Source organism: Danio aesculapii, chromosome 25 (genome assembly GCF_903798145.1).
Source record: "Danio aesculapii chromosome 25, fDanAes4.1, whole genome shotgun sequence".
NCBI classification, from domain to species: Eukaryota; Metazoa; Chordata; class Actinopteri; order Cypriniformes; family Danionidae; genus Danio; species Danio aesculapii.
In genome coordinates, this window is record NC_079459.1 from 13,216,587 (window position 1) to 13,233,171 (window position 16,585).

Genomic DNA, 16,585 nt, shown 5'->3' on the forward strand with positions numbered 1-16,585 from the left:
TGTAATCTCTCTGTTTGTTCCTTGAGGAAAGCTTGAGGAGTGTGATTAATGTGTAAGGGTGCAGACAGCATAAAGTGAGTGTTCTGTAAAACCACTAAGCCCAAGTTATCCAATGATGTTTCGAGGAAACACCATTTTGCATTTCAAATCCCTGGTAATCCTGACAGTGAAATGACAATCGTAAAGAAGGTCATAAAGACATAACTTGAACAAGCATCAACTAACCTCAACACCTTCCGACATGTATGATCTGATCATAGGCCAACTGCTTGAGACTTTTTTCCATAGTCACACATTATATACATTATATAATGCACAAAGTTGTGTAAGTCTCAATGCATGTCTAGATTATGGGAAACGCTGAAAAAGATTATTTCTGCAAAATTGTTGCCAGCAATTTATATGTGTTGAATTTAAACAAATTGAATTTAGTAATATTCAACATAATTTGTTTGATTAAATTCAGCCCAAATAAATTAAGCCCAAATAAAGTACCGTAAAAAGAAATAGTAAATCCAAGGAATCATTTTTGAATCTTTTTTTTTTGTGTAGCATCTATAATGACAGAATAGTTTGTAATTAATTTACAACTGTAATATGTTAAATTGCGATTAGAAGTCTCATTTATGTGTCAGAATTACAAAACAAAATAAACAAATTTCAAAAAGATCAAAATAAAATTAAAAAAAAACTTCAAAAAGGCGAATTGATTTGATTTCCAGTAGCCTGACGTCCATTTGACATCCACACATTGATGCTTTTTTACCCCCAGAATAACATCACAAAAAGTATTTTTTATTCATCTGAATACTTCACTACAAATTTACACTGGATTTTGTACCCCTACAATGCATGTAAACGTTCTTGATTTTTAAATTGACATCAAATTGACGTCTAGCAAAAAACTAGGATGGATTACAGGACATTCTTGTAATGGATTTTTGACCTGTTTTTCACGTCAATGTTAGATGTCAATTTGATGTTGTTTTGACATCAAATTAATCTCTGATCTATTTTTTTATGTCATTTTAGGTTCAAGGTGCATGCTGGGCAGGGAATGCTTCAAAATAACTTTTGATTTCAAAGTATTTTCTTTTATATTAACATTCCTCCCATAAATCCAATTCTTTGGAAAGAACTATGGATTATCTCCTGCTGTGTGATTTCTGAGAGTTTGTGTTTAGTAAGCCTCCCAGGTTGTTGTTTAACAGACCCCTGTGCTGCGCCAGATTAGCACCCAGTAAGGAAAACATTGGTAATGTTTACTGGTAGGAGAAAAAGGAGTGAATTCCTGGTCATTGTCTCATGTCAGTGGGTTTATGTTTGTAACGCTTTTGCTTTTATAACCTCATATGCAAATCTCATATGCAACTTTGGTCTCAAAATATAAATATTGTTGGATCAGGACTTACAACGCAAGTGCTTTGACTGGCGGGAGTCTAATCTTAAAGCTTAATCTCCATGGCCATAAGGGTTTATGACATGCCTGGAAAGGACCAGTAACAGGGGATGCGGATGGCACCAGGGCAAAGATTAATCAGCGGCACATTATTTAAAGGCAATCATAAGACAAAGTCCCTGAGTTGACTCTGTTTCGGCCACAAGATGAGGCGGCTTAGATTTTCTTGGAGTGCCCTGAAACCTCTAATCATCATCTGCACACCGCTGGCGATTCTACCACTGCCACTGGTCATCAAAACCAAGGTTAGAGATGAAACAAACAAATTATGTGCAGAGACTGTGAACAATAACAATTACTATAATATTTGTGATTAATGCTAAAGATAAATTTTTTGTTGACATTGAAAGAAGTGTAATTGAGTGATTTAATTATAAACTAAAATTTTTCTAAATATGTCCTGTCTTTTAACATTATTTTATACCTTTTACTCTCAAATCACTTTAAAATGTTAGGATATTTTGATATTTTTAATACAAATACATTTAATATATTTGAGATTTAGCCAATAGATGGCTAATGGCAAATGGATATAACATCTAATATCATGTCTAATAGGTAGCAGAATGTGCATACATCCTGATTTTAATGGCTGTGTACTGGATGACAGAGGTTTTGCCTCTGTCTGTGACGGCACTTATCCCCGCTCTGCTTTTTCCTCTTTTTGGGATCATGAAGTCCTCCCAGGTACCTAAACCAATCACTTTACCCTTGGAAAATAATCCGATGGAAACTTGACTGCATTATTTCTGGACTACTAATATGGATAACGCATGGTTTTATTGACCCACCATCTTTCTTTAGGTTGCATCTCAATATTTCAAAGACTTCCACTTGTTGCTTCTGGGGGTCATCTGTTTAGCAACATCAATTGAGAAATGGGGTCTTCATCGAAGAATTGCCCTCAGATTGGTGACCGGACTTGGAGTCAACCCTGGCATGTAAGACTGATTATATTTTATAAAAGATTTCACCAAATCTCACCAAATTCTCACCAAACATTTTTTGTTTTGTTTAAAAGACATTGAAATATAGATTTCTTGGATAAAACAAGGTTAAGTTGAGCTGTCAGTAAAAATAGAGGTCTAACAATAGTCCAAAAATAAATATACATATACAGACTTCACTTGTGTAGTAATTCATTCCTGTTTATTTGATGACTAGTCTATATTTGGACATTTGTTGTATTTGATTTTTACTGACAGCCAAATTGTAGCCTTGTTTTAGCCAAGATGTCTATGTTTGAACATCTATTAGGCGTCCTCTAAACAAACACACACATGCTTGCTGGTTTATTTAAGGAGGAACTGAAGCAAATCTGCTTGTTTACTGTGAAATTTGTTTCACAGGTTGATGCTGGGGTTCATGGTTGGCTGTGCTTTTCTCTCTATGTGGTTGAGCAACACCTCAACTGTGGCAATGGTTATGCCAATTGTGGAGGCAGTGATCCAACAGGTTTTGAGTGCAAGTGAAGAGGCCAACAAAGACCACAAGGGGGCATTAAACGGCATCTCCAACCCAGCTCTTCAGCTTGAAGGTAAGCGTAGCTGTCATTTAAAATTTAATTTTTGTAACTTTTTAGAATTACGCAACAATTAAATATCGAACATCTATTTTCAGATATTGAGGCCCAGCATGACCAGTCAGAGAAGATAAAAAGGTGAACATATGGAACATATTGAAATTAAAAAAAGAAATTGGGCAACAAAAAAAAAAAAAATGTATTTAAATGTATACCTTTTTTCTCCTTATAGCATAGAAGCAGGCATAACAGAGCCAGTTCAGACAACTCCTCCTGAGGAACAAGAAACTGCTAAGGTTAGTTAAACACACACACGCACACACTTGTATATATGGTTTATGAGAACTCTCCATAGGTGTAATGTATATTATAATGTAAAAACCACTTCAGGGTAAATTACAAAAACAAAAATTCTATGACATATTGGCTTGTAGATCTTAAATCATTTTAAATGGGTCTTTAAATGGGTCTGTTTATGTAAAGCTACTCAGTCAATCCAACACACATTCAATCACCAACTATGAACCTCATTAAAAACTATTAGCAAAACTATATTTATAATGAATATTTAGTGCTGGGCAACAATTAATTTGTATTTTTTTGTAACAAATGTTTACCACTAGGGTCTGCTTGTTCTGACACATTATTGAAAGTACATGGCTTAGAAATAACTAATTAGAATTAGTTTTTTGATGGGCCAAGTACACTTTTTTTCTGCTTGGACATTAAAAGAAATCTCTTGCGTTTACCCTAAGGTAAATATACAGGTCTGAAATTTCATTCTTTGTGATCTTACAAATGTCTAAAAAAGTAATAAATTTGACTTGGTGAAAACTGAAGAAACCCTGCACTTATTATTTGGCTTTACCATATGGCTGTCCCTAAACCCAACCTTCACAGCAAAGACAAATGTCAAAATCACTCCATTAAGTATGGTTATTAACCCTTTAACTGCCCCACCAAGGAAAAAAAAATGTTTTGTCAGTAAATTTTGGCAGTAAATTTTTTTGCAACACATGCCATCATTTCTAAAATATCAACCTCTACAAAATGGTAGATATGTTGGTTTATGGTAAAAGTACTGAAATTAATCCATATAAAATCAGAAAATATAAAGTGTAAGACCAATTTATTAAAAAATTATATTTCAGATTCTCATTTAACATGTTTTCTTGTTTTTTTCTTTACAGTTATCCAAAATCAAGTGTAGTCGTGCAACCGGATTATGTTTGTTTGATTTTTTTGTAAACCAACAATGCTGTGTAGTGTAACCGTTATTTAAAAGAGTCATTCTTTAAATGACTTTAACAGTCATTATTTACAACAGTCAAAATATGGTCAACTATTTGGTAGAGCAGGCAGTTAAAGAGTTAAGTGTTGTGTATTATGAGGACACAAGGCATATCCTTATAAACTACATAAATAAGTACAAACACACAATAACATACAAAATCCTTCTTTCTGTCTTTATATAAAATGGTATTTCTCAATAACGTCTAGGCACCGACTCCACCGTATAGTGGAAAGTACAGGACCCGCGAAGATCACATGATGTGCAAAGGCTTGTCACTTTGTATTGCCTATTCATCGTCCATTGGGGGGCTGACCACATTATCAGGAACATCCACAAACCTGATATTTGCTGAATACATCTATCAGTGAGTTCATTGCTTATCTTAAAAACCACATGTGAACCATATGTTATCATTATGATGTTCTCATTATTTATTTTACATTATCTGATTTGGTCGGTCTAAACAGTGCTTGTGGTGCACTTTTATTCCATTTCCTCAGGTACTACCCAGAATGCACCATCGTTAATTTTGGGAACTGGTTCGTGCTTTGTCTTCCCATCTGCATAATTATGCTGATTTTGTCATGGCTGTTCCTGCACTGGATGTACCTCGGATCCAAGTGAGTGATTGTAATGTCATGTTTTTAATAAGTCGTTCCCTGACCCATCTCTGTCCCTCATTTTTACTCTTCGTCTTTGGCTTTCATTTAAATTCATCATTTCAAAATCACCGTGCCATCTGCATTTTTCTCACCTCACCACTTCCTCTACTTCAATCTTCTTGATCCTGCCCTGCTTCTCACTTCCAGCCTCCCTTTCTTATCGCTCAAGAATAATCATGTTTTATCCCGCAGACTTCATCTCACCACTGTTGAGATTTTCTTGTGAAGTATCACTGTCAGAACATGGATTTGTGGTGTCATTTTATTATATGCATAGTTTAAAATATATATTTCACATTCAGTTAACTTAGTCAATCTATCAAAGCCACAACAAAATGCATATGTGCACTGAGATGAAAGAGAATTAAACAAACAATAAAAGCCTATTTGCTTTGCTATCCATCCACAGCTTTCGTGCCAGTCTTTGTTCCAGACAACGTTCTGAAAAAGAGAAAATCACTGCCAGAGTGCTCCGGGATCATTACAACTCACTGGGTCCGATCAGGTTGGAATTCTTCTTTTAATGGGCAGTATTTGTGCTTATTTGTGTTTCTCAGTTTGTGGGATAGTTTGGGGAGAGGACTGTCCATATCTTTGCTAGTATTGTTAAATGCTAGTATTTGTTAAAATGTCAATTTTTTTCCATTTTGACAAGGTTAAAGGAATACTTTAGAATGTTTAAAGAGTTGAGTATTATCACAGCTGCAGCAGACAATGAAATTACAAAGTGAAACAATGAAAATAGTCCCCAACACCAAGCACTACACTTGCACCACTTAGAATCTGCATATCATTGTGCCTGCGGCAGACATGGTATGGCAGTAAAGTTTCTTGATTATTACACCGGAATGAGAGTATAGTTCCTAGCCCTATAAAACTAGAAAATAGCAACTTTTGATTTTCTTTCGGTTGTAGTACAGTGCCTAATGTGAGTAGAAAAGAGTAGTTCTTTAAATTTGAAAATTATTGTGTATGTATATATATATATATATATATATATATATATACACACACATACAGTTGAAGTCAGAATTATTAGCCCCCTTTGATTTTTTTCTTCTTTTTTAAATATTTCCCAAATGATGTTTAACAGAGCAAGTAAATATTCACAGTATGTCTAATACTTTTTCTTCTGGAGAAAGTCTTATTTGTTTTATTTCGGCTAAAATAATAGCAGTTTTAAACTTTTTAAAAAACATTTTAAGGTCAAAATTATTAGCCCCTTTAAGTAATATATATTTTTTCGATAGTCTACAGAACAAACCATCATTAAACAACAACTTGCCTAATTACCCTAACCTGCCTAGTTAAGCCTTTAAATGTCACTAAGCTGTGTCTTGAAAAATATCTAGTTAAATATTATTTACTGTCATCATGGCAAAGATAAAATAAATCAGTTATTAGAAATGAGTTATTAAAACTATTATGTTTAGAAATGTGTTGAGAAAATCTCTCCGTTAAACAGAAATTGGGTAAAAAAAAATAAACGGGGACAGTTGAAGTATACAAATGAAGTAATAATTCTTACTTCAAATCTGTATATATATATATATATATATATATATATATATATATATATCAGTGGTGTAGTCGGGGCTATACGCACGTATACTCGGTATGCCTACTTATTTCCATGAGCTGTTATGGTATTATGACTTCTCAGGATCAATAATTATGTATGCCCTGGGTATACATCCTTGTTTTGCTGATTAAACTTTCCTAATTTTATGTGTTTATGTCCCCTTTAACTGTATACCAAATGTTTTTTTTATTTTACAAGTACCCTAGAGTTTAACAGTTGGGTTTTACCACAGCTTAATATACTCCAATCTCCGGGTTTCCTGGGGGCACTATTAGCCTAGCATAAATCATTGAATAGGATTAGACTATTAGGATCTCGCTTTAAAATGAACAAATTTGTTCATCATTTACTCAACCTTTACTTGTTCCAAAACGGCTTGTCTTTTTTAAATCTGTTGATCAGAAAAGAAGAAAGAATATCTTGAAGAAAGCTGGAAAGCTGTTACCATTGACTTACATAGTGTTTTCCTTTTGTGGAAGTCAATAGTTACAGGTAACTGATGTTAAGCATATATAAATATTGACTATATTGACTATAAATTGACTTTCGTCTTTCTTTGCCTACATTTAAAATTTGGGTTGGATGGGTAATAGTACACCACCTTTTTTTAGGACTACACCACTGATATATATTTATAAAGTTTTAAACAAACGGCTAATGGTCTAATAAAATTCAATTATCTATGCTAAACTAAGCTAAACGTGCTCCACAGACACAGAGATCAGCTGAATGGATTTAAAAATGATAAAACGCAACTGTTTAACAATAGGAGACTTGTACTCACTTCACTTAACCTAACTCAGCAAACTCACACAGAAACTGGCATTGTAATGCATAACAAATTAAAACAATATATGCTGTAAAATATGAAACGTTTGAGGTCTTTCAAAAAAAAAAAAAAAAAAAAACAACTAATGAAAAATGTGCTCTTTATGTGCCATCAGAGCTGGGAATAATTTGTTACAATGTAATTAGTTTCTGACAAGTTAGGGATAACTTTTTATTTTTAGGTAATTTAATTATTACAGTTACTGATACTGTGCTTGCCATAGATACTATACATAAATTCAACTGTTCGGTATGCATCAATTCAGGGAAGCAAGGTAATTGTTTTTTATTATACAAATATATTTTTATGGGGTTTTTTTTCAAGTAAAGAAGGCTACATTTATCAAGAGGATTGTGTATATATATATATATATATATATATATATATATATATATATATATATATATATATATATATATATATAAGATATAAATCCTTCAATTAAACATTTATCCAACAATTGCACAAGAATAAAACTAATAATTTTTGAAAACCTTTGGATTGACTCATATAATGTTTGACAATTTTTCAAGTTATTTTAAATACATACAAATAAAAAAAAAATGCTGTTTGACTGTTTAATTTGTATTGTCTATGCAGATTTATATGGTCAAGTAATTAAATGACTTATTGAATAATTACGTTACTTTTCAGACAAAGTCATTTGAAATGTAATTCAAATACAAGTTTAATGATTTAATTAGTAATCTTACCCAACATGCTATGCAGTTGTTGTTTCTTTAAGAAGTCTCTCAACATCAGCTACCCAAAATCAGACTTTAAGGAACTGGCACAGATTCCTCCAGACCTCAAACTGGGACAAAACTTGTGTAATGTAATGCAGTGTTTATGGCAAAAATTAACCAGAAATATATTTCTCTCTTTTTTACTTTTGATCCAGTTGGCAGGAGATTGTTACATTGATCATATTCATTCTGATGGCAATTTTGTGGTTTACAAGAAATCCAGGGTTTATGCCAGGCTGGTCATCATTGTTCTCCAAGTGAGTGTATTTACATATATCAAATTCTTTTGATGTATATACAGTATACAGATAACTACTACACTTTAGAAGTCTTAAATGCTTGCTTTTAAAATCCTTATATGTTGTTATTTGTTCAGTAACCCAGGTTACGCTACAGATGCCACTGTAGCACTGTTGCTGGGATTCCTGTTCTTCCTCCTCCCCTCGCACAAACTAAATACAGATCACTACGGTATGACTGCTTTGAAAACCTTCAGTATGATTAGAGGCACACTGTTAGCATTTCTGTTGTTAATTTACATTTTTGATCCATGTTACAGAGGCCTTGATAACAGTGGAAGGACTTTCAGGCCTGTATGCCATGGGAGATCAGTCTGCTCGTGGGTGGCGGTTTTGCTTTGGCTGAAGGAACAAAGGTAGGATCATCATTTAATGGAAACCCCTATTATACCTGCAAAAGAAAAGAAAAAAAGGAGAGGAATGAATACAATAGTACAAGACTGCATTAATAAAAGAATCAATTAACTGGCCTGGATTCATTTAAACAGGCCAGTCTAATTCACTAGTGACTTTGGACAGCTCTGGACAGCTCAACTGCTGCCTTTGCTCATAATCTTAAACAATAATTTCCTTTTAAAAGAAATAAATGAAAAGACGGATCACATCAAAGCCGTGTAGCAGCGTGCAGCCTATTAACGTTGTGCAGAGAACAACAATTCTACTGTGTCACTCTCTGTCTGCTTTGACGTTCCGTTCAAGCTAATTACATGCCACCATTATGAGACTGGCACTGAAGCACATCGTTTCAGCATAACAAACCATTGTCAGTTGCAAAGACTAGAAACAAGAGTGCCTAGCCTACTTCTTAATATTCCCCTGGTGTAGGTGGGCTGGGTGGGGTCTTATCATCAAGGCTCCAGCCCTGTTTTGATCCAGACATCCAAATGTCATGGCAAGTTCAGTCTTTAAAATCTTCAAAGCAGAAAGGGTGACTACTGTGCTGCATTCTCCATATGGAATATCAGGGTGTCCGGATCCCATATCTTGACAAACAGCTAAATTACGACTCCAGTCTCTGTTGACAAGCATACAAAGAGATGTTAGTACATTCATGAAAGCAGGTTCATATGAGTTCATTAATATTTTGGCTGGACACTTTGACTCACCTTAGAGTGCATGTCTTCCAAGGATGAGCTGACATTATTTCCTTGGTTTGTTTTACCCCACAGATTTCTGGTTTATCGTCTTGGGTTGCTGAATTGCTAACTCCCTTGGGAAGTCTTCCACCTTTAGCTACTGTCACCATTGCCTGCCTTATTGTCACATCTATCACAGAGGTTGCCAGCAATGCTGCCACAATGACAATCTTTTTGCCTATACTGGCACCCTTGGTATGTGTTATTTCAGCATATGTAGAATATAATGTTGAAGATTATATATAAAATATAAACCTTTTTGAGCTACTCTCATCACAAATAATCTTTGTCAGGCTGAGGCAATTGGAGTCAACCCTCTGTATATGCTGATTCCCACGGCCCTGTCTGTGTCCTTCTCATTCTTGCTTCCGGTTTCTAATCCCCCTAATGCTATTGTCTTCACGTATGGTCATCTGACAAGCATGGATATGGTGAGTCCTTGTGCTTTGCTCTCTGCAAGTTGTTTTGCATTGTAAATGTTATAATGTGTCAAAGGTAAACCTAGCTAATGGCGAACGTTCTCAGAACGTTCACATTCCTTAAAAGTTATGCTATTAAAATAATGGTTTTGTAAAGTTCTTCTAATGTTGATAGAAAATATTTCTTAGAACATTAATATAATGTGAACGGAATGTTTTAAGAACTTTTTAAATAACATTCTAAGAACATTATTATAATATGAGACTTAAACATTGTGAAACATTTTAAATCACAGTAATACATGGTCTAAACATTTTTTTAACGTTCTTAGAACCTTCCACGATTTTTTATAACTTACTGAGAATGTTATTTTAAACATTCTTAGACATTTATATAATCTGCATGGAATTTTCTAATAATAATGTTTTAAATACTGTTCTGAGAACATTATTGTAACATGAGACTAAATCGTTAAGAATAATGCTTGTGTGAATGAACATTTTTGATTAATGTTATTATAACCAAATATTAATGCTAATAAATCATCTAAAAATGGAGGTTTTGAAGGTTCTCAGAACCTTTTTAGCTGGCAATACTTTATTATATTTACAATAACTAAGCTTGTTTTTTCTTATTGACTTTGTAGGTAAAAGCAGGGCTGGGTGTAAACGTTATAGGTATTCTTACAGTCCTCTTAGCTCTCACTACTTGGGGAACACCTCTGCTTAAGTTGGACACCTACCCAGACTGGGCACCGGTGGTAAACATAACTGGAGTATGACCATAACTGTGAACATTTTAGAAATGTGGACATTTAGCTTTTTAAAAATACACGGTATCCCAGTTGCAGTTGATACTGCATATTCCACAATCCAATTGTTTCATTCCTTTGGATCACTTGGACAAGAAGCTAAAACCAGCCTGCCTTATCCAATACAACAGACTAAAAAACTGGGTCTGAAATGTGTTTGTTTATATGTTTTTGTATTATAATAATATTTGTGATTATACAGAATGTGTTATGTTAAATGTATGTTTTAAGCTTTAAGCTGAGTTTGCAAGACAGGGTTAGTCTTGTTGTCTAACCATAGCACTTAATGTTTTATAAGATTGTATATTTTTGTTATCCTCTAGCAGGTACTTGTACACAGTGAATAGTATGTGTGGAATGTTGAAAAAATTTACAAACAGCATAGATAAAATAGAGAAAATTCAAAACTGAATAGAATACAGTCTTACTTTCAGCATTAGACACTCCTTAACAATAACTTGCACAAAATGGTGGCCAAAAAAAAAAAAAAAACAGCCATTTATTTAAATGAGTCATTCAACTGTTTGGCTTGCTAAAATGTATTCTGTCATCTAGTTTAGTTTTAAGGGCATCAGTCAAAGTGTTCAATATTTATATATGTATGTATATATGGGGTTCGTTTTGATACTATTGTAAAATTCACCTCACAGAATGCGATATATTTTAAATGGAAACTCAACATCAATGTTTATTTTACGTGTTCATATGTTTTTTGTGAGGTATTTCTTTGTTAGAGATTTCAATATGACAAGTCTGTATTTAAAAACAAAACAAAACATTTAAATATAACCTGAACCATTCATAGTCATCATGTACTAGCGGGAATTCACACCTATTTTCAATAAACAATGCTTTGAAAAATCACTGTATCAGTGTTAATTGAACTTTTCACTGAGGATTGTCTCAAGTCTAATTACTGAATCCCAAAATTAAATGTTTTGACAACTCTAGACTGAGTGGAAGTCTTATCAAAGAGATTCAAGAGGCAGATTAGCTTTGATGAAATTAGGTTACACAGAACAATTGCCATTTATGGGTGAGTAGCTGCAGAGAAGGGTGTTTACAGACAAGCCATGCAGCTACAAAGAAAAGGAATCTGAAAGTATATCTTAATCATTTCTTCCCATATTCATTAGAGGAGAGGATCTGAAAATAAAACCGTATACTAATCAGTGTGACTTTAATGGGGCAGCTAATGCAAAACAAAGGAGGAGGCCTTAATATGCCATTTGAATGGGCCTGGGCTAATATTTGTTCTCAAAGTGAGCCAGTGATGAAAACTAATTCTATAAACCGCCCACGTTATGATAATTCATGCTCAAATCCTGCAGCCATTGCAATTCAAGGTCACTGTTCAGTTGCATGTGAGGTAATAGCAGCTTGTCTGAAGGGTCTAATCTGATTATGTATTATTTAAATCTTATTTCTTGTATGATAATTGTGGTTTGTGGACTATTAAGTTTAACAATTATAAAGATATTTTCTCCACACTTGTTGTGTGATTGTCATTATAACTTTGCTTTGGATGCACAGGTCAGCAAGCTGAATATCTTTTATTATTTGGATTGTTTTTCACAAAAAAATGTTTGTTGTGTTTAACCAGATTACAGTTTCATTCATTACTAGACATAAAGCAAACTCACAGCATTCATTATGTAGTAGTTTTGTGGCTGTTAGATAAAAAACAACAGCTGCTATTCATGTTCATACACTCTAAAATAATTCTGTAGGCTTGTCTATCTTTATAAATAATTACATTTCACACTGAATTCTGTACAAAATATATTTATTTATATATATATATATATATATATATATATATATATATATATATATATATATATATATATATATATATATATATATATATATTGTGTATTGTGGTTGTTTTATTTAATGAATATACATTAATTAAGTTTTTTCTCATTCACTTTGGTCCATTTCTCAGATCAGAATTAAAATTCTCAAAACTCCCTGTTCAATCTTCAGATCATCACTGTGTCAGTTGTGCACATCAGAAAAGCAGTTTCTCTTTATGAACAAGTTGCAAATGCTTTTGTACATTTTGTGCAATTCTCTGCTCTTTCCCACATTACCAATTGCTTATGTCATGTTGATCAAAATGTATTATTTTGGTCTCTGTTGAATAGTCTCACTCCCCACAACATTTAATCATTTGTTCATAAAGTCTTAACATGAAAAATGGCTGAACAAGTTGTCATAATATTTTGTCATGACATTTTTATACCTTTCCAATAGACATTTTTCTAAGTCTATCTACAACTGGTGCAGTACTACGGAGACCCGGAAGGGACGTGATGGTGGGGAAAAAAATGAGTGGAAGAAAAAAAAACTGGGTGGGAGAAAAAAAACTGAGTGATAGGAAAACATATTTCTAAGGTTTTTGCATTCCCTCGAAAAGTTTTAGCGTTATCTCGCAAAACTGTTTCTCCACAAACACTTCCTGTTCACTTCATTCATGTAAACCCTCAGGTTTTGCCAAAATTCTCCCATATTTTACCATTCAAAACAGCTTTGCGAGGGAACGCAAAAAAACTTATGTTATGCTCCTCCTTATAAGTTTTCATAAAAACTTATGAAAATATGTTTTCATATCACTCAGTGTTTTTTCCCCGCCAGTTTTTTTTTTCTTTCACCTATTTTTTTCCCCACCATCACGTCCCTTTCTGGGTCTCCGTACATTTCTCCCAGATGAATCTTGATTTTTTCTAATGAAGGTCCAAAAGGAGGTTGTCCTATGTGGCAAAATGACTGAGAAAAACTGTAATACATTTATTCTATGCTAAATTTATTCTATTTATTCATTTATTCTATGCTAAAAGCAACATATAAATGCGTGACTACAACCTACAAAACATGTGCATGATCTTTTTTCATGTAATAAATTCAGGATCTTTTGCATTATATTTTTATTCATAAATTGCCCAGGGTTTCCCAAACAACGACGTAACTCGCAGCTGAACTATCATAGTACGATGCATCGTTTGGGTAAAGAACGATGTAGTGATGAGTGTTTCCCAAAACCCGTAGTTTCTTTGTCGCAGATCCATCATTTGAACCACATTAGTTATAACGTAAAATGCCCAAAATGATGCTCTAAACGGAGTGGAGTAACTACTTATTTAGAGAAGAACCCCATAATTTCGTAGTGCAAATTATATTGTTTTACACACACACTCATTTAAAAAACATACAATATTAGTTTTGGTAAAAACATGTTTTCGATATGAATTGAAATATATGTAAAAAGCTCATGTAGGACCATATGTTTCCTTTACAAATATTGTTGAGAATATTACATATTCTATTCTAAAACATAAAATCACTAACAAAAGCTAACAAAAGCTATATTCTTATATCACATATAAATCATATAAATAAATAAATAATGAGGCTATTCATTAGGAAATGAAATTTAATATTTGTTATTATTTGTTATATTAGAAAATGAAAAAAAATCATACTTTAATAATCATTTTAATGATGATGACGATTATTATTATTATTATCAGTACAGATACTTAATAAATAACCTACTCTAAAGTAAAAGCATTAACGTATGCTATGTTTTTGTTTTCACAAGGTTCAGAGACATAACATGAATTCCGCTTTTAAATAATAGGTCACCTATAGACCAATCATAGATATATACACTCGATATCACATACGGACCCTGAGCATGCGTCAAGTGCGCCGCCATTTTTGTACAGTACTCCCAGGACAAGTGTCATTCAACTGCACTAGTCAAGACACTGTTACTGCGTGAAGATGCTGGACTTTTTGCACTGCGTACAGGTGTAGTAACAAGCAAACAAAGAAAAAGCACAAAGACAGAACATTTCATAGGTAAGATCCTATTTTTTACGTTTTTGTATGTTATGAACTTTTGTGCTAAACAGGTAACGTTATTGATGATAATACAGTCACCTACTGCATTCACCATAAGGCAAAGTAGCACCAGCTCGCACTTAACACCCGGCTTATTGTTGCATAAAATCAGCAAACAAAGCAAAAGAAATATGACAACGAGATGCTGCGGTGCCGGAAACTTGTATTATTGTCGGCTAGTGAAGGAGTTGTTCATAACGAAGATTCATTCACAAACAAATCGCTCCCTCCGTCAGTATGAGAAGTGAAAGCAGGAGAAGGGGGTGTGTTTCAGGACACAGATAAGATCAAATTTAACAGGGAGGGTGTATAGTACATTTCCATACACACAAGCACAAGCTTTTTGTCAGGAATGCCTGAGCGATCACTTACCGATCAATGTAGAAAAGTGATGTAAAATTATAAGTTTCATAATTAAAAAAAAATTGCATACTGACCTCCGGGAAAACTCCCGATCATAGATATATGTGTATATGTGTATATCTCTGGCTCTGGATGACCACAGTCCTCCACTACAGCTTGGTCCCACGTTCATTTCAAAGGAGCGCTACCCTGTACTAAAATGGCAGCTCTATTGACGCATTCCTTCCAATAGACAACAACAGGGTAGGCGACATCTAATGTATATATCTATGTAGACCAATTACCAACCTACATCACACATGACGTCACACGGGTCCCCGGTGGCAAAAAAAACACAGGTTGCAATTGTAAAGATGTCGTGTTGTGCGGTAGGATGCCAAAAAACTTAATTTTTACCATACACCACACTGCTTTAATGCTAACTGCAGACGTCTTTGGCTAAAAGGGAGCTGAATGAAGTGACGACCTAATTAAAATGCTGGACTCTGCAGTTCTCATGTTATATCAGGTAAGTTCACGCTATGCTGAATCATACACATTACTCGTTTTTGATTGCAGCAATGATTTCAGCAAAAACAGTTACATATGGTTAATTAAACTGCAGACCTGAATGCTAAGAATGAAATGTGAAAGTGTAAGTTATTAAGGTAATCTTGGTTCCCCTTCGGATGGGGAACTCTAATGCTATGTGGAAACTTCCACTATGGGGATTTCGTCAGAAACCGATCATCTGAAAGAGTATAAAAACTATCCAATGAAATGCCAATGAGTTGGTGGCGTCAGCGTGCACAGCTAGCGTCAATGACAACCAGTCATGCTATAAAGACGCGGCTAGTGCAATGCTCGACATCCTTTTCGCTTTCAGAGCCTTTCACGAAGCTACTGAGAGTCTTTGAGGGTATCTCCAACCTGTGTCTACAGATGGAGATCAAGAAGCAGCTTCTCCCGGTCCAGAGAACATATACACAATGGCAGATGGTCGAGCTGGGTTTTCCTCCCTTGCCTGGCGTACTTTGGGTCTGGTCCTCCAAAAGCGGTTTGTATATAGGAAAGAAAGTTTCCTAAAAGAGCAACACGGTAGTGCATTTCTGGATGCGGTGGTTTCCTCTTTCCTGCACTTTGTTTTATGTCTGGTGGGTCCAACATGTTAATGCGGTGCTCGCGGGCAGTGCATGACATCACTGTGATGTCATGTCTGTTGTGCAGTTAAGATCATGGCTCGCTCTTGCAAAAGAGTGACCCACCCTAGTTGTCCCCCGCACTGTGGTTGGCACTCGGGCAGATCTGAGGGTTACAGTGGGAGTAAATCTGCTGCCCTCGGGCTGCGGACCTCTCGCTCCTCCACGCGCTCCATCCAAGCTTCAGGCCCTCCGTCCTTGGATGAGTGACTGTCACTGCGCTGTGTCGCCCCTCCTTCCTACGGGCCGGAGTGCCCCTAGGTCAGGTGTCCAGGCATGTTGTCGTTTCGACAGATACCTCCGGTTCGGGTTGGGGGGCCTGTGTTGCGGGCATGCTGCTGCCGACCTGTGGAAGGGAACCCAGCTGCATTAGCA

General features: G+C 34.8%; 1 protein-coding gene across 1 annotated transcript; it reads left to right on the top strand.

The window, feature by feature from the left end:
- Window positions 1–1,558: 1,558 nt before the first annotated feature.
- slc13a1 (solute carrier family 13 member 1) lies at window positions 1,559–12,238 on the top strand. Its single transcript, XM_056452171.1, is given in 15 exon segments — window positions 1,559–1,704; window positions 2,018–2,146; window positions 2,264–2,400; window positions 2,809–2,996; window positions 3,080–3,119; window positions 3,214–3,277; window positions 4,482–4,639; window positions 4,776–4,895; window positions 5,347–5,442; window positions 8,250–8,351; window positions 8,471–8,539; window positions 8,602–8,749; window positions 9,563–9,724; window positions 9,823–9,960; window positions 10,596–12,238. Coding segments are annotated over 15 exon segments (1,785 nt in total). The 5' UTR covers window positions 1,559–1,605; the 3' UTR covers window positions 10,731–12,238.
- Window positions 12,239–16,585: the final 4,347 nt, after the last annotated feature.